Source organism: Culex quinquefasciatus, chromosome 1 (genome assembly GCF_015732765.1).
Source record: "Culex quinquefasciatus strain JHB chromosome 1, VPISU_Cqui_1.0_pri_paternal, whole genome shotgun sequence".
In the NCBI taxonomy this organism is placed as follows: Eukaryota; Metazoa; Arthropoda; class Insecta; order Diptera; family Culicidae; genus Culex; species Culex quinquefasciatus.
In genome coordinates, this window is record NC_051861.1 from 108625200 (window position 1) to 108641405 (window position 16206).

Genomic DNA, 16206 nt, shown 5'->3' on the forward strand with positions numbered 1-16206 from the left:
AAGGATTTACAGGAAACCATTGGAAGACGATCAAGAAGACAACAATTTCAACAAGGACGAATATGAACTACAGCTCAAGGAAGGGTAAAACTTGTGAGTATATCGTGGGAATCTAAAAGATCGAAAAGAACGGTAAAAGTCTAGGGATACATAAACTGATAAAGCAACGCCAAAGGGATAAAAAAAAGTAGACAATTATACTCTATGGGGAGAGTTTTTATGTCGAATATAGCTTCAAAACAGTTGTAATCCATGGGGGGATTCAATATGTTAAAAACATTTCAAAACATTTGCACTTTACGGGGATAGTCAAATGAAAATTAAAGGGAATGGATAAATAACGCTTCAAGGGAAAATCAAGGGATAAAATAATGCTTCAAGGGAAAAACACCTTTAAACTGATAAAATTCAGAGAAAAAAAAAAAATCAGAACGATATCATTAAAATGATAATTGAACCAACTAATTATCTTGCAAATTCAGCATTTTATTGCGAATTGCTCAAATAAACAAATTTATTAAATGGGTTTGACAAATTTGATAACACAAAGTGACAGACAAGTTTCATAAAAAGTTGATATAACAGAAAGGATATTCTAACAGGCGCAGTATTGCAATGGCAAGATGATAGGATGTATAGATCAATGAAAAACTTTATAGAGTAATTTTTTTATTCAAGTATAAAAATAATAGTCAATTAGAACTGATTTTTTTATTATTGAAAATAATAGAACTGATTTCATATAAAAATATCAACAAGATTTATAAGATTGTAAGTAAATTTGAATTTCAATTTTACACAGAAATTAAATGATAGATACCTGAAAATTATAAAATATTGTTCATACAAAGAAAACAAGTAAGACATTTTTGTGGGAGAAACGAAACTAAAAACTGAAGTAAAATATGGCAGAGACGGGAGACGAAACACAAGGATGATCGACGCGTTCGTATGCTGAGAGGTTCTACGCGTTCGTATGCAGAAGTTTGTGATGGCAAGATGGTGAGTGGCAAAGTCATGCGGGAGGTTGGACAGGTAACGGTGTTGATGTTGTTGTAAAAGGTCATATCAATGAGGATCAAGTCGAATTGAAACGCAATTTTAGTAACGAGACATTCACGTAAAACAAATTACCAAAATGAAATGTGGAAATAAGCGAAGCAAAGATGATCGAAATGCAAAACATTAATTATGGAACAAACATGCAAGTTGAGATCATACTGCACGTCTGAAACTATTGAAAAAGAGAAATTCATGATAAACAAATGATAACATCATCCGATGTCATTAATTTACAAAAGCCAAAGTTGTAAATTACACGAACAGACAATTTCGCACAAACAACACCTCCTAAACATTTGATAACAGAATTACATCAACCGATGACAATAATTTGAGAATGTCAAAGATGCAAAGCAACTGGAAAAGTCAATTTTGGACAAATATACTGGATTTACGAACAATTCACAATACTCAGCAAGTGAAAAGTCAATGCACTCTCAAAACTGACCATAGTCAACTCACAGCTGGGTTATGAAGCATAATTCATGATGGAAACGAAAATTGCACTAATCGACGAAATTCAACACCTTAGCCTCGAAAACTGATCAATTGACCAAGTCACTGTGGAATGAATAGCCTCACGATAAAGACGATTTTCATGGAAGACGACAACGATAACAACCAGCCGATCAACACAGTTCTACAACAGATTTTGCTTACAGTGGGAAAAATGCAATGATTTTTTTAGGATAGATAATGAAAATTAAATTCAAATGCAAGTTTATTAAAATCAGTTTCAACGAAAATATTTTAATAGAGAAGTTCAAAACGGTAATTCAGGTAATTTAACAGGACAGAAGATCAAAAAGAGTAATGAAAATAATTTTACAGTAGAAAAATCAAAAGAGCAATTATAATTATAAAACAATTTACAAGAAAGCACAAGAAGAACAAATTGTAAACCGCACGATCACTACACCCGACAATATTCTTTCCATAGATGATCATTTCTTTCAGACGATCATCTAGCTGATAAGTGTGGGGGAGATTAACCGAACCATTTTTTTGGATCAATTTTTTATAGCCAGCCATTCAAGTAACTTTTTATGAATTTTTGCAAAGTAATTTTTACACAATTTAAATTATTGACTTTGGGAATATTATTTCAACCTACGAATAACTTTCGATAGATGTTCTTAATGCTTTTCAAGAATACAAACATCTAGCTGGTAAGTGTGGGGGAATGCAGCGACCTCAAATTTAAATCATTAAATTTGTCCATTTTTCGAACCTCACCACAGTTCTGACCATGCGCGCTTACGCAAGCATAAATAATTTTACCCGTCGACTCGCGTTGCGCGACAAATAATTAAGCTTATGTACAGGTGTGGATCATGAGTCATCCTCACCTGAAAAGCCCTTTATTAATTTTCGCCAATTATTAGGCAATCAAAAAAATGGTTAAGCTTTCAATTATGAATGTGCGATGTTATTCCACAGGGAAATTGAAGGTGTGGCTTAACCAAATTCATTGGCATGTTTGTTCAATGGAGAATTCGACCTTCTCATTATTGACTTACATTTTGAGAATATTTGAGGAACATTATTTTGATATTCCAATAACATAATTTAAAGTTTCACGACAATGGTTCGAACCCATGACTTCCGATTTTGAGGTGTACTCACTACACCATACGGAAAGTCATGAAGAATTGCAGAGGTCTGCATAATTTAATTCATGAGGTTCATCGATGCTTCTCATCGAAACGGACCACTTTTAGTAGAACAAAATTTAGTAGAGTTTTCGGGGACTGACTATAAAAACCCCAAAATTCTTAAGGAGGGCAGTTAGTTCCAGAATTAGTTCCAGTCAGTTCCAGCCAGCTCAACTCCAGTCCAGTTCCAGTTCCAGAAGACGCCCCTGACCAGCCAGACCCGCCAGCAGCCACCAGTAGCAGAGGCCCCAGTCCAGCCGGACTTAGCGGTGGAAGCCGCAGTCCGCCGGGACTTAGCCGCTGTGAAGAGTCCGCCGGGACTTAGCCGCTGTGAAGAGTCCGCCGGGACTTAGCCGCTGTGAAAAGTCCGCCGGGACTTAGCTGCCGTGAAGAGTCCACCCGGGACTTAGGAGTTCGGGGTCTGGCATGGCTCGGCGCAGAGGTCTGGAGGACAAGTCTGGCTTCAACGTAGAGAATTGGCTCGACGAAAGTCTTAATGAAATTAGCAACAACAAGTTAAGTGATGTGATCGTGCGCGTAGAAGTTGAAAGTGTTACCGCAAAAATGTAATCTTCAAAAAGTGTAATATACAGATAAGTGATGTTTACTGATCTGTTTTGACTCTACAAGTAAATATCACAAAAATCCTGAAAGCCTAAACCGCTCGGGCCGTTCACCACACTTCTACGAAGTCGTTGAACGCATCACAATTTACTAATTAATCCAATTTCGGATTCAGGACCCTGCTGAACCTGGCGCCAACCTGGCCCATCATCTCCAATCAAGATTTGGGAAAAAATTTCCCCTTCTTAGCCAGTGTGGCCAGACTAGGTAATCAATATCCGAATAACTTTCCCCGTTCACCGGTTCGTCATCAACCTGATCAATCATCGGTGAATCTAATTTGCCAAAACTCGGCGACTTGCCCCGAAGCTTAATGGCCACCGACGAGCGGCCCCCAAAATCGATTTTCGGACCGGGTCGGCCAATAATCCTAACGGTAAAACTTTCCTCATCTCCGACTTTGCATCTCCGACGACGAAGACGGTGGAGTTTGCTCGCTGGGTCCGGTTGATTGGTAATGATGCGCGTCAATAATTCAATTATGGCTATATTTTGGCCCTTATTATAGCGCCGCCACCGCCATAGCTCGCCGCCTCGGGGGCCACGATCGGGAGCAGTGGGGGCGGCCATAGGAAAAGCGCACCCAAAATCTACCTCCAGGGTCCCGAAAAGGTTTCGCCCAAAGGGAGCAGAGCACACCAACTGCTGCCCACTGGAAAGAAACCTGGAGCCGGCTGAAATTATAGCCGATGATGATAGTGCAGATCTGCCTCTTAAGAGCTACTCTATTTTTCCCCCGATCTCCGATCTCCGAACGAACGCCGAAGTCCGGAGTGATGGGGATGAGTCAACTAAAAATTATCATAGCAAACCCGACGCCGCTGCCGCCACAGCCCGATCGATCGACCTTTCAATCCCCGAAACCGGGAGTTTTGGCAAAACAAGATCGGACCGGTCGATCGGACGATGCACTTTGAAGTCACGTTCGGCGATCGATGAGGGAGATTTTTGTTGGTGCCATAACGGCGGTGCGACCCAAATGTCAACAGTTTTGACAGCTGGCGCCATAAAGGCGGAAGGTCAAATCTCGCTTCAGCATTTTGACAATGTTTGCCATAACGGTTATTTGACAAATGTCATTTTGACAGCTACTCTAAAGTATTGCAGTTTCACCAAAAAACTTGACGCAGCGAACCACCGTCCCTCCGGGACCAACGGCACACAACGGTTTTCGTCTGTGTTGGCATCGGCGGCGTCAACGGGCCGCCCTAATGAGCGAAAATTAGACGTCCCAAACCCGCGCCCCCGCCAGGGTCATTTGACTGTCCGCAATTGTCCAATTTGGGGGGTACTTTCTTGTTTGCTATAAACTAGCGGGGCGCTGCGAGTTTCGACCGAAAATTGCGTGGGATCAATCCCGATCGAGCCGCTCGAAATTAGACAGCGGTACTTGCGCGGTGAGGGTTATTTGGGGGGTCATTCGATGGATCATCGTAGTTTGGGTGAGGGAAGAGTTCGACGAACTGAGCAGTCTCATTTCAGTAAATTTTACTCAGAGTATAGACTAAGAGTGTAACTTTTACAGATCTGAGCTAGGATCTGAGTGAAGTTTATTCAAATCTGACAGATACCCCATTTACTCATTTCTGAGTAGGTTCGAATTGGATTTTATTTAAAACAAAACTTAGTGACTAAAAACTAATGGCAAAGTTGGTTACAATTTACTCAAATCTAGGTGAACTTTATTCAATTTGTATTACACTCTGAGTGAAATTTACATTTATGTTGGTGGATTCGATTACCGTGTACAGTCAGCATTTGTTTTTATTCAAAATTAACTTATTCCAGTAAGAACCAGAGACGAGACAAATAAATAAGTACAAAGTTATTGTCGAATTAAAAAAAAAAAAATCATTTGTTTGCATAAACGTCAACCTGCATATAGTCGTCGTCGTACTAATTTGTCGCACGTGCATTTTGGGCCAAATTGGGTACTAAAGCCCTTTGTCAATTTTTATGTACAACGGTAAAAAACACGATTAAAAACCATTTCTGATCACTTTTTTTCATTTTAATGCAAAAAATTTTTATGACAAGACAACATTTTTTCGATGGATCAACTATGGTTCCCTTGGAACGAGCTGTCAAGTAGGAGCTTTTCTGTCAAGAAGGACCGCGAGGTTAATTTTTCAAAATTGATTTAAAAATCCATTTTAAACTCTTTGTGGTCGTACAAAGGGTCATTGTACTCAGAAAAATAAGCTTTATCGCTGCAAACAATAATATCAGCAATCTAAGCTCCATTTTAGGACCCAATTGAGTTAATAACGCCATTTTGTGCAGCTCACAATGCCCCACCTTTTGATCTTCACAGATCCCCAAAATTAGATTTTAATCCTGAGATATTCTACGAAATCCGGAAAAACTCCGTGCAATTTTGTCACTATGTATATATACAACTTTATGCTGGCTCTCAAAAATATTGATGAAAACGAAACAACTCTTCAGAATTATTGACAAATCCTCCGCTAAAAGTACTCCAAAAATCCTTCACAATAGATCCCATTGTGATGGCCTTCCATCGACGGTCAAAACCGCATCACGTTCCGCAAACAAACCTCGCATGCCAAAATAAAAACCGCAAAAGCTCGTCCTGGTCCCATCTGGTCAGGGTCCTTTGGCCACTGGTGCTAAATAATGCACTCCTGAACTATAGAATTGACGTCCTTTTGCAGGAGTTGTTCTCCCATGGGGAGTTATGTTGGATTATGATGCAACCGGTGGTGGTGGCGGGATGTCCCGGTGAGCCTTCTATTTTCGGCCTATCTATCAAAAAGGAAAAAAATAAAGAGGATGAGGTGTCCTGCCGGGGAAAAGGTCGTAAAATTTGTCATAGAAATAGACACACACAGAGGAGAAGAGGGGTTCAACAGAAAAGAACAGCGATAATCGCTGCAAATTGTTGCAAAATGGATGAGAATTTGCGACACGGTAGTGAATGTGAACGGTCGAGGTTCCCCTGCTGGGACCATGATTTATCGAACTTGGTGAAAAAATGGTTTTAGAAGCAAGACAACAGAAAAAAAAAACTTGCCAACCAACCATCAATGACCGGTTTCGAACTCGCGCCGATGAATGATTTATGAGCCGGAGCATAGTCAGAGAGTCCCCGAACTGACAGTGACGACAAGGACCGGAACCGACTGTGCACAAATGTTGCAATTGACAGTAGAATGGATCTCTGGAAATACAAAATATTCCCAGGAGCAAGATACCTCTTTTTCGATGTAATTTTACCTCAACTGATGAGGAATCTAAAAAATATGTAAATTTACATGTTTTTCAAGGCAATACTACATTTTTAGCTAGAAAATTTGTCTCCATGCCCAGAAGTATTATCCGCATGTGAAAAACAACAAAGGTGGCAATTTGTCCGAATTCCGTAAGAACCACTCGACATTGGCGGGGGTGTCCCTGACGCAGGTCCAGAACCCATAACGGACCTGGGTTTATTAATGTATGCCGCCACAAATTTCGCTTTCATCTTTTATGACCACGGGCAGGACTCCAGAACGGTGACCAACGGAACGACCCCCACCGACTCGACGGGACACAGGTGAGCCGAGATTGTATCGTTGCTCAACAAACGCAAACCAAACCAATACGGTCATTATTGCCGGGGGACTACCTAGGGCACCGGCCCGGTGGTCGTGGTCGGAAAGCTTTTGCGGTGAAATCGATAAGGAAATTGCTAGTCACAACCGCAAATTTGATTTATTGATTGGGTTATCTGCAGCAGGATTTGGCTCCTACTCCCCTTTCAGTCAGAATGAGTTGGGGAGTGTGGAAAAAAGTAACGAGATTTAGCGAGTTCAATTCAGACTTAAGCTGTTTCTCTGGTTATCGTTCCTCGCTATCTCAATATTGCTCCATGTATCGATCGTTTCTTTAGTCTATTGAAATTGTATTTTTAGATGCTCTTTTTGTCTCGGTATTTTTCCAATCTCGTCTAATCCCTCCCTCGATAGTTCCTTGGATTTCATTTGCTCCAAAAATACTCGAGTCTCCATTTTGCACCATTCTGTAAACGGATGATTCCTTTGCTCGATAGTCCCTTTGGGATAGAAGAGAAAACCAACTCGCACCATAATTTTGAGGCTAGGAATTTTAACAGGATTGATGCGTTTGTGATATTGCGGTTTTGATTGTGACTACAGTTAACAACGAGAGAGTAGACTGCAGCTGTCAAACTGTTAAACTGTCACTCACTAAACTTTGAATTTTGACGTCAGAATAAACAAGAAATCGTAAAATAGTAAATAAATTCAAAGAACTCAACTCAAATTTTGTAAGTGACTTTTGAGTGGTTTGACAGATGCCATTGCCGCAGTCAAGGACTCTACATTTGAAATATTTGTCCGGAACAAATATTTTTTATTGCGTTCCAAGCGACCAGCGTGAACAACTACATAGACAGTTTGGAGGAAGAGTTGGTGCAGGTTCTAAGATTTTATTAGTCATAAATTCGGTGCTGACAACTTACTTCAAGATTTTCGAAATGCGGAAAAAAATCAAATCAAGCTGATACACGACATCTGTCAAAGTCTGGGTATGAAAAATTCAAATAAATTGCACAATACACTCTGACAATACACTCTGACGAATAACTTAGTTTTCGTCAAAACCAAACGTAAACAAAAATGAGTATACTGTGCATCTGTCAGATTTGAATGAATTTCACTCAGAATTTAACGAATCTTGAGTGAAAAAAAAAACAAAAAAAAAAAATGAGCGAAAGCCACTCAAATCTGACAGATGTCCACTTTACTCATTTTTGAGTAGGTTTGGTTTTGACGAAAACTGAGTGTTTTTGAATGTGCGTGTGAGTAAAAACTTTTTTTCATTGAGTTTTCTTTTCTTTTTCTATGTATCGTGATTGCACCGTTCACCCCAAACAACCATGGGAAATGATTTTTCCGACAGTTACTTATTTTCCGGAGGAAAACTCAATTACCCGGAAATTTGGCGAGGGTGATAAATCCTAGCCTTTATCATTTATCATGCTCAGATTGTTGCGCTCGAGGGGGAAGTTACTCTTTGTTATCATCGCTCGAATTACATCAAGATTTCGTGACATTTAACCGCTAATGAACAATCAATTACAGTAAATTTGGGAAAGAGGGGATGTTTTTCGAATGTTTGGGTTAAGATAAGGTGATGAAATGATACGATTTATTAGAGATGAGTTACCAATTTGAGAAAAAAGGCACAATGTTCACCAATCATCGTCGAAACATGCAAAATTAAGCAATCAACTGACGAAGCACTAATTTCAGCACGGAAAACCACTGGTCAAACAACGGTTGCGGTTTTGCGCCAATTTTTGGCGCTCAAAAACAAACAACAATTAATCAACGTCCACCGACCCTGCAAAGAAGAAAACAAAAGCCCACAACCAGATGACATAACCTCAAAAGAGCTCTGTGCGTGTTGGGTTCGAATGTTGGTTTTTGACCACTTTTCAGCTCTCGCAACAACAGATCGGTTGTAAAATTTTGCTAATCATCGTCATAAATTTAAGGTTCCCTGTTTTTTTTTTGCTGCTGCGTTTTCACTCTAAACGGCAACATGCGGCTGACAAAATAATTCTGTAAAAATGGCTTTTTTTTCATTCTCGAAAAACTGTTACCTCATTCACGCAGTGCGCAATAAAATGCCACAAGGGGAGGGAGACCAAAAATCGATAATTGCATTTAATTTACTGCCATAATAGTGGCCCCTTCTTTTCTCGGGAAAGATTTCAATGAATAGAAGGACCCTATTCCGAAACTGTTCAAAGGAGCGCATGCGGTTAGAGGGGTCCTCTGTTGCTCCTTTTTCAGGAAGAAAGAACGTCAAAGTCTTTAAGAAAAGAGGGACTTTTTGGCTTCTAAACGCGACCGACTCCAGCGAGGATCGATGGGCCAGATGGCGAAATTGTTCGGCAGGATCAACCGAACGGTCGAGGAGTCTGGCAAACAGGATCACAAAAGATTCGGATTTAGCCTCGGATCAGTTATTGTTGGAAGGAAGCAAAGATTGATAGAATCGGGGGTTGACTCGTGGGTTTTGGTAGGGCTTGAAGGTCGAAGTTTGTCCTTTTAGTGAGGAATACAATCGAGGAAGATCGATTGTCCTTTTTGGTTGACTTAATTGCCGAAATTTTATTGGTAGAGTCAATTCAGCGATTCTACGTAACACACTATAAGAAATTTTCGAGATTTAAGCTGGTCCGACTTCGTTAGAGAATAGCTTGATGAAGATGCGCCCTTTGTAACTGGGAGTTTGAAAAAGTGACAGCTGTTTGTTTACCTTACGAAAAGTGTGCACGCTGACACAGTAATACTCATTTTTTGACCTCCTGGAAAAACTACCCGAATTAGAAGTGACCACGACCCGTCATAATTCGCCATAATTTGCTCGCTAATGATGCCGATTTCCACCTTTATTTCATCTCCTGATCGTATTTTTGACACCTGCAAGCCAACGAAAGGACTCTAATTAGGTCCCGGCTTGTAAGAGGGCCGACAAACCGTTCAATAAATCTTCACACAGAATTCCACCTTGTTTCTCGAAGTCGGACTGATGATTGGCCGGCTGCGGCAATCCTTTGGGCAAGTCCGGTGATGTCCTTTCCAAGGACCGGCGGCCCGGGTCAGTTGAGGCGTTGTTGAAGTTGTGCGGGCTATAATTAGTGGCCATTTCTATGTATATTGACCGGTTTGGTATGTTCAAGTTTTACGATAATGACACTCGAGTGGCTACAAGGTAGTGCCGGGTAGACGCGGTAGTGCCAGTTAAGGAACTCTATTCTGTTAGAATTGTAAATGTAGACTTTTGTGACATTTTTCATTTGAATCAACAAAAATCAAGCCCGTTTGGTGTAAGTCGGTTTGTTTTCTTGTTATTTTTGGGGTTTTGGGTAAATTGATAACTGTCTTTTGTTGTTGTTCCTCAGTCTTAGTTGGCTGTAATTTTAAGGGTTTGCACAAAGAGGAGGGGGGGGGGGGGTGTTAAAATTGAGCAATGTTTCAAGTGGTTCTAAGGGCACTTACTGCATAGCAGCACATATTATGCTGGTAGCTGCTGGTTTCGGTTTCGAAAAAACTTTTTGTGTTGCACTATCCACGAAACGGTCAATTTCAATCGAACGGAGCTTAATGGCGGTTTGTTCACCAAAAAGCGTCAAAGGCATGGCTAGAATTTGGGTCATTTTGTGTACTAAATGTGGGTCAAATGTGGGAGAAGGGAGGGAATACTATTCTTGTTCTGTTTCACCCGGTGTTACTGTGTTGGGTTTTCTGTGTTTATAGTTTTTAGTTTTAAGTGTGTGTAGTAATCCTGCGTAGATAATACTCAGGCCCTCTGTATCTGTACGTTTGTTTACGGTATGGTTATTGTTCGTGATATGGCACATCTCTAGGATTGGTAGAGCTGTACCACGGTTGTGTTGGTCTAAGATTCTTACTTTTTTCGTGTCGAAAGAATGTTGTTTTGCGATGCTGTGCTCGAGCAAAGCTGTTTTCTGCCTCAGCTCGGCTATCTTGTAGTCGTCAGTGGTGTGTCCCGCCTGTAGCAGCTCGTCCAACCGTTTTATGTCGCTTCTGTGGCTCGACATCCTCGTTTTCAGCTGCGTTGTTGTCATCCCGATGTACGAACTCTCACATTCGTTGCATGGGATAGCATAGATGACGTTGGTGTGGTTCTCCGTGGGCACCTTGTCCTTCATGTTGCTGAAGAAGCTTGAGCCCACAGTGTTGGTGTTGCGGAAAGCTAACCGTACCTCCGGGTAGTCCTGCTTGAGTGTTTTGGCTATAGTTTGTGACAAGGTTGGGATGTTTGGTATGGATCGGTAGCAGATGTTTGTCTGCTGGTGGCTCGGTTCGGCTTGTTGCGTTTGTTGTTGTTGTTGTTGGTTGCCGTTGCTGGAACGGTTACATAGCTGGCAGTTGATGAGTCGACGCCGAAGGGGTTTTGGGTAATGATTGATTTCTAGCTCCCTGTCCACGATCTTCATTTTTCCCGAGTGTTTAAGTTGGTAGACAGTTTGTCTACACGTTGTATGAAGTTCATAGCTGTATTGACCTTCTGGCTCGTGGTGTGGCAGGAGAAGAAGTCCAGAAAACGACCACTCGAAATTGGCTTTCGGTACCATTCCGTCCGGATCTGTTGGGCTTCGGTGCGGACCAATACCATGTCCAGATACGGCAGTCTCCTGTTTTCTTCTAGCTCGTAGGTGAATTGGATGTGTTGGCTGTAGCTATTGAATGAGTCTTGGACGTGTTTCAACTTGTTCAGGGGGAAGCGCTACGATCAGGTCGTCGACGTACTTCTTGAGCACTGGTGGTTGAAAATCGAGCTTTTTGACGACGGCGTGCATCAGATTCTCCATGACGAGATCGGCTAGTGGGGACGACAGGGGGTTACCCATGGCAGTTCCAAAAATTTGTGAATAGAACTTTCCCTCGAATGTGAAGTAGCATGATTTCATGATGAACTCGATGATTTCCAACATGATTTCCAGGTTTATGTTGGTGTGTTTCTGTATGTCGCTCCAGTTGAACGTGACATCGCGTCGAACAAGTTCGAAGGGAATGCACGTGAAAAGAGAAACAACGTCCAGGGATACCAACACATAGTCAGCTGGGAGGGTGATGCCGTTGATGTAGTCACAGAAGCTGTAGGAGTCCCTTATGTTGTAGGTGCTTTGCAGTGAGCTCTGCAGTATCTGTCCAACGAACTTTGAGAGAGTGTAGGTGGGTGCTGTCATGTTTGGAACTACTGGTCGTAGTGGTAATCCAGCTTTGTGAGCTTTGGGTTGCCCGTAGATTCTTGGGCATAAAGCTTTTCTGGACATTAGCTCATTCTCTAACCGATCGTTTATGGCATCTAGTCGTTTCAAACGCTTAACAATCTCGTTGTTCTTGCTCTGGATACTTGATGTTGGGTCGCGATTGGCCGTGGCGTATGTCTTGGTGTCCGAGAGTAGAGCTAGCATCTTAGACTTGTAGTCGTTGCCGTTCATAATCACGGTTTTATTGCCCTTGTCAGCTTTTAGTACGACAAGCTCTTTGTGCGTTCGCAGAAACTCTCTCGTGGCTTTCGCACTCGTTTTGAGAAATTGTGCTAATGGTGTGGGTGGTTATCAATTTACCCAAAACCCCAAAAATAACAAGAAAACAAACCGTTTTTGTAAGTAACCAACAGTATTTTCCCACCTAAAACAAGCACTAATAGTTAAAAACAAAAAAAAAAAATATTTTTTAGAATCCTTGAAAAAGGCAATAAATTTGCCGAAACGTCGGAAATTGAAACAATACATTGTTTTCACTGCTAAATGACTGAAAGCCGAAAACCAAATCCAAAAGTGTTGACTGTGATCAAAATTTCTAGAAAAAAACAATGTAAATGGTCTGAGTTTGTAAACAAAATGTGTATCCTGCTCACGTCAGTGGATGTTTACATTTGGAGTGAGCATGGTTTGTTATGGCCTTCCGCCCGATGTCAGCCAACATATTTCGCAGGGACAGTGACAGCTCTTTGTTTTCATCAGTACACTCTGACGAGGAGTTGCTCATTTCTGAGTAAAGTCTAATTTCCAGGGCCCAAAAACCCAGGAAAAGTACTTTGGAAATATTCATAAATTTGTTTCTTGAGAAGGGGTTTTCTGATCGATTCGGTGATTTGGCTGCGTCATTTGACGACGTCCAGTTTTAAAAATGTATCATTTATTTACTCCTTATCAATCGAATCATCCCGCGGCGCACATTTTCCCATTAATTTCCTCTCCGTCAACGGTAGCCAGTAATTTTCCGCTTCTCCCGGAAAGTGTGTACACACTTTTCCCACCAATACACGACCCCACCAAGGGAAATTGCAAATGCAACTTTTGTACCCGAACCGGACAATTGCTCTGCAACAATTTGCACAATTGATCAGAGAGGAGCAGCAGCAGCAGCATCCAAGTGAGGCCACTAATCAAGGCTCATTTGAATACGTGATTGTCGTTAGCCTCTCGGTGCTCAAAAGGACGGTGATTTCCAACTCCAATCACGCTGACACCCGGCCGAGGACCAGCTTTTCGATTCATTGACACCGAGTCGAGAGTTGAGTTGATTTGAGCTGATGATGGACAATTGAGGTGTTATTTCATTCGTCACCATCATCACGTGCGAGCGCCACTTTAGCCGGGCTTGTCATTATGGGGCAGGTTATCGGAAGCTAGCTGACTTGCTGTGGAGAGTTGGGAACACTGTATTATGGTGATGAAAAGCGCGGGATTCGGAGGACGACGTTTTGATTATTTATAGAGATGAAACATTGTAACCTAATTCTTTCGTCCTTAAAATTGTTGAAAATTTTATCGTACAGTTCTTTGGATTTGCATGAAACTGGGGCCTAAGGGTTTGATCCCCCGTAACGAATCCCAGGTCCATTTTTTGATACTTCGTCACGGAGGGAAAATACAACTTCTCTCATTAAAAAAAAAACAAGCAATAAGGGCATCTCCACTGCAGGGACCTAATTGCGTTGCAAAGCTAATTTGGCACCCGCGTCAAGCCCACCACGGTACTTGTGCGAGAGCTAATTTAGCTTCGAGTTCATCCGTGTTCATCCGAATCTAAACAAAACTCAGGTTTGCCCCGGGATCTAACGGGAGCAAATCATCTGATGGATGGATTTTTCAAGCAAAACAATATAATTGGGTCAATGTTAGTTTGTAAACTTTTGGCAATCTGGAGTGTTAGTTAGTTTGTTTATGTCGCGTTGGGGCACTGTTTGGTTAATTCTAGATAACTTTTTCAAAACAACCAATGCACCATGGGTTTCCTATGAACATAGAACCTTTTGAAAAAGTAAGCGAGAATTTTTCGCATTGTCGATCTTCTCCCGGACATTTGAAAAGGTCTTTTGTTTGGCGTAAAAAGCAAAATTCAAGCAAAACATTAAGCAAATCAATGTGGATTTGAAAACAAGCAAGCTATCCTACTCATTCTAAATGTAAACCTTCGCTGACGTGAGCAGGATCGATTGTGTATTTGCAAATCTAAATTTACCCAATGACATTGTTTTGCTTAAATTATAATTAAAATGGGATTCAATACAGCACACAGAGTTAAAAACGTTGCATTTTTTTTCTGACAAAACAGATTTTTGATTAACTATTGCCAAACCAAAACCAAACCACATTCTTCAATTAAGTGCGTTTGGGTCAACTAAATTAACAAGAATGTTTATCTCTCTTTGCAGTCAGTTTCTGTTTTATAGTTTGAGTTTTATTAGAAGGTTACCTGTTGTCTATGAATTTGCAAACCAGTTCCAACTTTCAAAGTCAATTGCATTTTTCCGAGATTGAAAATGATGCATGAGAATATTGGTCCGCTTCAAATAAAAAATTATCCAAACACTATTTATGAAATGTTGATTTGTTTTGCATTCATGTCAAACAGTAACTCAAATTTCAAAGCAAGATATTGAAAAGTAAATCAGAAAGGACTAAAAATGATAAGGATAAGGTTTGATTTTTTCATGAATTATTAAAATTATTTTTACACAAACATTTTTTTTACATAAAAACAATACCGTCAGTGGGGGTGACATTGGGTCTGGGGGGTGAGATTGGGTCAAAGTGATTTTTTACGGATTTTACCATTTCTCAGGTTCTTCTCAATGAAAATGAATTCTTTTGGAAGGGTTGTGTAGGGGACGTCTTAAGATGACTTCGCTGAAAAAATCTCGTTCCTAGAACAAATCCTGTTATTTTGGCAGATGTATAAAGTTGGGGTACGTTTTTGGCCAAAAATGAACTCTCGAATAATCATTTTTCTTATATTTTTGTTAGAATTTCTCGAAAACTACCCAAATGTTTGAAAATCTCCACTTCAAACATTGTAGCGTGTCAATACGATTCCCTCGAACAAGAAACACTGTTGGATGACTTGTTTTTACCATATCGTTGTATTTGAGCATCATTTTAGTTTCATTTGACCCAATGACACCCCCTCTAAGGGGTGAGATTGGGTCAATTTTCAAACAACTGGCATTTAAGGTAGTGTTCATCAAAATCCACCATATTTTGGGAAAATGTTAGTAAACTACCGTAAAACGGGGTGACTTTGATAGCCGGGGTGACTTTGATAGGTTTGCGATTTTTCCGCAAAATGAAGAGTACAATTAAAATACGTAAGGAATGGTTCAGAAACATACTGACCGTGGTAGAGAAGTGTTCAAAGTACCTCATGAAGAACTTTTCATAAATTTTTGAAAAGTTTATAAAGTTAGTTAACTATAGTTAAGAAAATGTGAATGAAAGTCATTATTTTAAACTTCTCAATGTGTCATGATTTTCTCAATGAACATGATTTTTAATCGGAAAACGGAATGCATTTTCGGATTCTTTGGACAATTTTCCACTAGGAGAAGGTTAAATAAGTTTGTAAATAATAAATAATATGTGTTTTTGAAACACAATTAAAAAAACTCCAAATTTATAGGCAAATTCAGTTGAACAAATTTCATGTAAAATGTGAAAACTTGTGATTCGTGCTTCGAATTCAGTATAAAATGCAATATTATTCGATAATTTTATAGATAAAACTATTTTTGACAAATTTCAGGCAAAATTCCGACTTTTTAACAATTTTACCTAAAATTTATATGTATTTTGTTAAAAAGCTTATAAACTTAGTTAACTTAATATAAACATTGATTTTTTTTTTCTTACAAACTATATCAGCTACTTTAGTGATGGTACATTTAACGTACAAATAAAGTTTGAACATCTTAAATATGATTTTAGTAAGAAAAACTATGACTATCAAAGTCACCCCGGAATTAAAACTAAGAATTTTTAACGTAACTTTTTTTCTAAACACTATTGAAAAAA

General features: G+C 40.1%; 1 protein-coding gene across 1 annotated transcript; it reads right to left on the minus strand.

The window, feature by feature from the left end:
* Positions 1-11333: 11333 nt before the first annotated feature.
* Positions 11334-12345, minus strand: LOC119771094. The gene is made up of 2 exons (XM_038266479.1): positions 11651-12345; positions 11334-11580 (listed from the first exon to the last, which is right to left on the minus strand). Exons 1-2 carry the CDS (start codon positions 12343-12345, stop codon positions 11334-11336), a joined length of 942 nt encoding a protein of 313 aa, XP_038122407.1.
* Positions 12346-16206: the final 3861 nt, after the last annotated feature.